General features: G+C 46.4%; 1 protein-coding gene across 1 annotated transcript in view; it reads right to left on the reverse strand.

Moving 5' to 3' along the window:
* The window catches only part of Map3k3 (mitogen-activated protein kinase kinase kinase 3), a 67,839-nt gene extending 63,969 nt beyond the window's left edge, over window positions 1–3,870 (reverse strand). The window contains exon 1 of the mRNA XM_032914281.1: window positions 3,544–3,870. Coding sequence (XP_032770172.1) covers window positions 3,544–3,547 — 4 coding nt within the window. The 5' untranslated portion in view covers window positions 3,548–3,870. The remainder of the gene's footprint in view (window positions 1–3,543) is intronic.
* Between the last annotated feature and the right edge of the window lie 2,748 nt (window positions 3,871–6,618).

The raw sequence follows: 6,618 nt of genomic DNA on the forward strand, positions 1-6,618 counted from the left end.
CAGAGGCTCAATTCCCAGCACCTACATGGCACTCACAACCGTATGTTACTCTAGTTCCATGGGATCTGACATCCCCTTCCAGATTGTGGGCACCAGACACATATGTGGTTTGTACACACACACACACACACACACACACACACACACACACACACACACACACACACACACACAGTTACTTGCAGATAAACACATTGCACATTAAAAGACATAATTTAAAACTACATCAAAATTCTATACATGAGACTTGTATGGATGCCTTGAGACTTTGTCTCAAAAAACAAGTATCAGGAGCAGGTGAGGTCATTTAGTGGTAAGAAAGAGCTTGTCCTGCTTTTCTAAAGGACCTGAGCTCAGCTCCTAGCACCCTCATGCTCATCAGGCTCCTCACAACTTCCTGAAACTCCAGCTTCAGGAGATCTCTCTCTAGACATTCACACAAACACATACACACAAATAAAAATAAATATTTAAAAAAAAGAAAATCAAAATCTACTCATGATATAAGAATGTTAATTTATTAAACTGTGATTCAAGAGTCCCTCAAAACAGTTGTATCATGCTGAGCTTACTACAGGAGTGGTCTAGACAAATTGAGAGTGTTCTTAGGTTCCAAAAGCCTTGGAATCACAGACCTAGTTCTGTTAAGTTCTAATAATTACAACTCAAACCAAGTTGTCAACCCAGAACAACCATCTTTAATTCTGTATTCAGTTCCCTAGGTTCCTGTAATATTTCCAAGTCCTTACCCATTTTTAATATATTCCCCTAAGCTTCAAGTTATATTTAGAAAAAGAACAAATAAACACTAGCAAATAAGTCCCAGGAATCATTAACAGCATTACAATAATTATTGGAAGAAATTCTACTATGTCCAAGAAAAAAATTTCAATAGTCACACAGTTTGGAAGCCAAAAAACTAAACAAAGATTTCCCACTCTTTACAAGGATAAGTTACAGTTTCCACTAGACTTTTGCTGAGGCTAACATACAATATAAAATCTGACCTGTTTTTACTAACAAGTCAAGTTGTCAAACAGGCTTGAGTTTAGAGCATAGAACTGCTCAGAAAAATATGACTATGAACCAAAGAACCTGCAGAGCAGAGATACAAATTAGTTTTAGTCCTTTAGTCACTGAGCTGGAGTTTAAATGCAATGAAAATATAAGAAATCAGATTCTTTTTTACTAAATGTTTGTTTATTAGGTTCTGGGGAAGCAGAAATTACTATAAATTTAAGGACTGCCTGGTCTACATAGCAAGTTCCAGGGTAGCTAGGACTACAAAGGGAGACTCTATCTCAGAACAATAATAACAATAACAATAACAACAATAACAATAACAAAAGGAAAGAAAGAGCTAGAGAGATGGCTCAGCAGTTAAGAGTACATACAGGGTGCTCTTCCAGAAGACCTGGGTTCAATTCCCAGCACATACATGGCAGCTCAAAACTGTCTGTAGTTCACATCCTCACACAGACATACATGCAGGAAAAACACCTTTAAATATGAAAGACAGAGAGAGAAAAGAAAAGGTATTCAAGAGAATGCCAGGGATGTAGCTCAATGGCAAAGTGCTTGCCTAACATTCATAAGGCTTAGGTTTGATGTCCAGCACTGGAAACAAAAATACATTTAAAAAGTGACATGGGGTCAAATAAGAAGATACCATGTTCCCTGTTTTTCCCCCCACTTTGGAACTTTACCAACATGGTTTCTTTCCTCCCAACATGGCCTTTCCACATATATACAGTGGCTGAAAACCTCTTCGAATTTGAAAACAGGCTCTTATCTCTTTTCATATTAGATAATGAGATGTTGCCTTCATCATTGGATACTCACACACTGGTTTTACAATCAAAGTGTTACATGTGAATTCTGTACATTCTGAAGGATCTCATACTCCCCTTTGGAACTTAAGGCTCACACACCGGGGAAGAAGGAAAGCTTACTAAACTTTTATAACATAGGTCCATAATTCAAAGATTTAGCTTAAATTCTGTAGCAGTAGATAAATGTGGGAAAACTGGGGGAGGATAAAAAGAATTCTGTTCCCCATTAATATATAAAGAAATATGTGCCCCATATAATAAGCATTCCATAAACATTTATTGGAATATATTGTATTATAAATATAAATAAATAAATATTGAAATGCGAGTCCTTACTAGGTTCCGTTTGTGTGTCTCAGATGAGAGCTCTGTAGAAAAAAACTCTGAAATACAGCATGGAAAGGGAACAGAAAACCCAACAAATGAACAAATTCTCTCCATACTGTATGAGGGGCAGAGTGAAAAAGAACAAAGCAAGAATAAAGCAATTAATTTAAAGCCAGAGTAAGGAGCTCCAATCGAGTATCTGGCTAATGTGCGACTGCATCCACTAAACCCTTATAAAAATGACTTGAGCTTACTATAGGGCAAAACCAGCATTAACATTCCATCTTCATATGGCGCACTCAAACAAGCAATGAGTGCTTCTGCGAAGGAGAATTTTATCCCTTTCTGATTTAAGATAATACTAAATATTTTTGCAAAACTTGATTGAGACCAGGAACAAGAGCATCACAATACCTTCCCCAAGTGGAGAAGCAAAATATATTTAAAGTGTCACACATTCCTTAGCTAAGTCCAAGTCTTTTGGTAAAATACCAAAATTATGCGAAATATATATTTTATTCAGCTCAAATATTGTGTAGAAGACATTAAAAAAACTTTTCTTAGATTATATCTTCACAGCAGAATTACAAATACTGACAAAAAGGAAATGATTTCATAGTGATTCTTTTATGTAGCGAATGCCTCCTTCAAAAGTTACATAGTTTCAGGGATAGCACTGGATAAGAGCCGGATTTTTTTCCAAAAGTAGGGTCTGAGTTATAACCCACAGTGTTTAACGATTCTTAACTTCAGTAATCTGTGAGGAGCGCAGCTCGCATTTCTCAAGCCTGCTATTGCTAACAGGGATCCGCGTCGAACAGCGTCGCAGTGGATCCCCCGCATACCCTCCCCCCTGCGCAGGGGAGCGCACGGAGTTCCAGAGCAAAGCCCCGGGAACTCACAGTGTGAGCAAAGGGAAGGAAATGACACAGGCAGGAAAAAAAAAAAAAAAAAAAAAAGCAAATCAAGGAAAAGACACAACAGCAGCTGGGCCTGCACCAGGCTCCAGCCCCGGCCCCACACTGAGCTCCGGCTCCCCCACCCTCAAGCTCGCGCGCCAGCTCGCTGGGGACCGGAGTGGGCGGCCCGACCGAGCACGGGCCTCGGTCCCACAGACCCCTCCCCGGGATGCGCCGGCCGCATGCCGGGAAAGAGAGCTGCCGAGTGGGTTTGGCCCGTAGGGCACCCCCGGAAGGTCCTGGTAGCCAGAATCACAGCCCTGGTCGCGGCGCCGCGAAGAGGCGAGCGGTTCGCGGTCCTCAGTCCCGGGCCCGGCGAACTGTCCATGCCTGTCAGGCAGCGGCCCAGGGTCCTCCTCCCCTCAGCCCGGGGCGGGGCGTCGCGAAGCAGCGCGGGCACAGGCCGGGGCGGTGGCGGTACTCACCCATGGTGGCGATGGCGGCGGCAGCGGTATCAGCCCAGAAGTGTCACCTCCGCAGCCGGGGCTGCATGCCGGGGGAGCAGGCGGCGGGGACGGCGGCAGGCCTGGCTCCGCGCGGGGGCCGTGGGCTGCGCTCGGGGCCCCCGCCGCCTCCCCAGGCTCCGGCTCCGGCCCCGGCCGGGCGCTGTGGCATGAGCAGGGTGGCCCGCTACATCCCCGGCGCTCCCAGGCTCGGCCCAACCCGGCCTCGGCGGCGCCACTCGGCCGGCCCGCCTGCCAGTCTTGAAGTCCAGAAGTAGCTCCGACCAGCCACTGTTCTCCACCTCAGGAACGCTCCGAAAAACAAACCGCTGGGCGCGCAGCAAGCCTTGCAATCTGTCACTCATGCCAGCATCTGCCAATCGCAGACAGCCGCTGGGCCTTGGCGCTACCCCCATGCCCATTGCCAGCCAATAACCAGGAGGAAGTCAGATACTCCCGCCCCTCCTCCCGTTCTCTCCCAACGCCCTCACTCTCATCCGCCAGCTAATCACGACGGACCAATCCCGCCTACTCTCACAGGATGCCAATGGGCGAAGTCAAGGCGATTTCCGAGGGCTGTCTAGAGCCTGCCAATCACCCAGACAGCGCCCGTCCTCTCGCGCCTAGCCAATCACGGAGAGAGCGCTGAGCACCCGCCGCGGAGCATCACTAGCTGGCGCTCTCGGCTTCTCTGGCCAAGGTGTGGGCTGCTCCAATCACAGCTCCGGCTTGAAGCCCCGCCCACAACCCTCTACTCAGTTGCGGAACCCTCGGCTGGCGCGCGGGCTGGCGCTGTTCCCCTCAGCGGCTACCCTGCCTGGCGCCTTGAAAAAGCGTAGAGGCCCTCAGAATACCACAACCTTCGGCCCTATGGTTGTCGGTTGTTGGTTGTCGGCGACCTCGAGGTGCTGAGGTGTTCGGCCCCTGCTGGTGCGAAGTGTCTGGCTTGGAATGGGCGGAGAAGATTTGACTCGGAGCTTCCAGGCCACTTGTGCAGCGCGATCCCCTAAGCAGCCCACGGCTCTACGTGCGGATTTTACTAGAAGGAGGACGGTCTCGATCTCGTTACTTCTCATTCCCCTGGGTCTCAGACCTCCGAGGGCACATCTAATTCCTCCGTCTCCAAAGGCTAGGGTAGTGCTGGAATGTGGGTCCCCACATTCGGGGTTCTGCTAAAGTTGTTCTTGGACAAATTTTGCTCTCAGAGTTATAAAATCGAGACACGTTTTTAAAAGAAAAGTTAAAAGTGCAGGAAAATCCCAACCCTGGAGATAGTTTTATCTATTTCCTACCTAGATATGCAACGTTTGAAAAAAAAAAAAAAAAAAAAAAAAAAACCCACTTCATATTGTTTTGTTTTGTAGTGTGCTTACACATTTGTATTTCCTGTGCCACGAAATATTGTCTCAAAACAATTGTACTGGCTGTGCGATCTTTCAAAAGGGCATTGTGATTAACTTCTTCAACCTCCATTGTTTCAACAATTTATACACCCAGTCTTTAGATTCCAACTCTACCAGAATTAGTGTGGGTTCTCTTTCTCTGGAACTGTTCTAGTGACATATTTCGGATTCCAGAAAAATCTTCGGATGCCATTTTCAGTTGTCATTTAGAAACACCTTAGGGGGTCGACTTTAGGGTATCAGATCTCTTAAAGAGTATCTTACACAATCCATTTTCTTCATCCTCTCTCTCAACCCCATACTATTTAATTATCTCTCTCTTGTCCTGTATTTTTTTTCTTTTATTTATGTGTGTGTGGGGGTGGTGGGGTGGTGGTGGTGGTGGTGGTGGTGGTGGGGTGGTGGTGGTGGTTATGGAGGTTATGGAGTTGTTTTTTTGTTGTTTGAGACAGAGTCTCTAACCTAGGCTGTCCTGGAACTTCTTTGTAATCTGGCTGGTCTGAAATTCACAGATCTGTCTGCCTCTGCCCCGAGTGCTGGGAATAAAAGACCTGTGTCACTGTACCAAACTCCTTTTTCTTCAAATTCTCAAGTCTCACATTCTCACTTGATTGCATCCCTAATTTACTGAAATAGAATAATCCCTTTGTCTGGTGAGGGAAAATGGAGAAGAACACCAGCCATTTACTAGATGCCAGGCATGTAATCTCACTTAACCTCTCCAGTGAATGAGCTAAGCAAGCTGCTTCCTTCTACCTTTCCTTCAGATGCTTCTTTGTGAATTCCATTTCCACTGCTTGTCCCTCCGCCACTAGTCAAGCATTTCCATGCTGCCGTTACCCTGTGTGCTGAGGATCCCAGCTCAGGCAGATCTTTGTTCTAAGCTTCAGAGGCACCACTCCTGAGCACTCCACGGGGCACCTCAAATTCTACAGGTCCAAACTGAACCCATCACCTCCCTCCACTGTTCACGTTTCCTCTGTTCATTGTCGTCAGTTCCCCGAGGAAGACACCGAGCTATCGGTGAACTCTTCCTCTCTGTTCACCTCTAACCACCAATCTTACCCAATCCTTCCGCCTCTCTTTCACCCTAGCTCCACTAGCTCAATTCAAACCATCAGAATCTCTTAGTTCGTTTACTTAAAGTGTATGCACACCATAGACTTTCTATCGGACACAGGATCTGAGAAAACCCTATTTACGAATATTATAACCCATCAGTTTTAAGGTGAATCAGATAGGGGCTGGAGAGAGCTCAGCAGTAAACAGTGCTTGCTGCTCTTGAAGAGAGCCCAGGTTCAGTTCCCAGCACCCACATTGGTCAGCTCACAGCTGCCTATAAACCCAGCTCCGGGGGATGGGGCCTCATCTCACCTGCACAGGCACCATGCACGCACACTGTCATACACATCGATAAGCCAGGCACACACATGTACCAATAAAATATTAAAAAAAAAAAGAAAGAAACGTGAATGTAGTAAGGCAGTCCCTCCAGGACCCTAGCATCTCTTTCGCTCAATCTGTCTTCCACTTCCCACTCCCACTATTCCCACCCCAAGTCCATGCTGCAGTCACACTGGAAATTCCTCAAACTGATCTCAAGTTTTCCAATTTTTCCCTGTCTCCCTCCCCACACAGTCCTATGTGGACCATG

Source organism: Rattus rattus, chromosome 9 (assembly GCF_011064425.1).
Source record: "Rattus rattus isolate New Zealand chromosome 9, Rrattus_CSIRO_v1, whole genome shotgun sequence".
In the NCBI taxonomy this organism is placed as follows: Eukaryota; Metazoa; Chordata; class Mammalia; order Rodentia; family Muridae; genus Rattus; species Rattus rattus.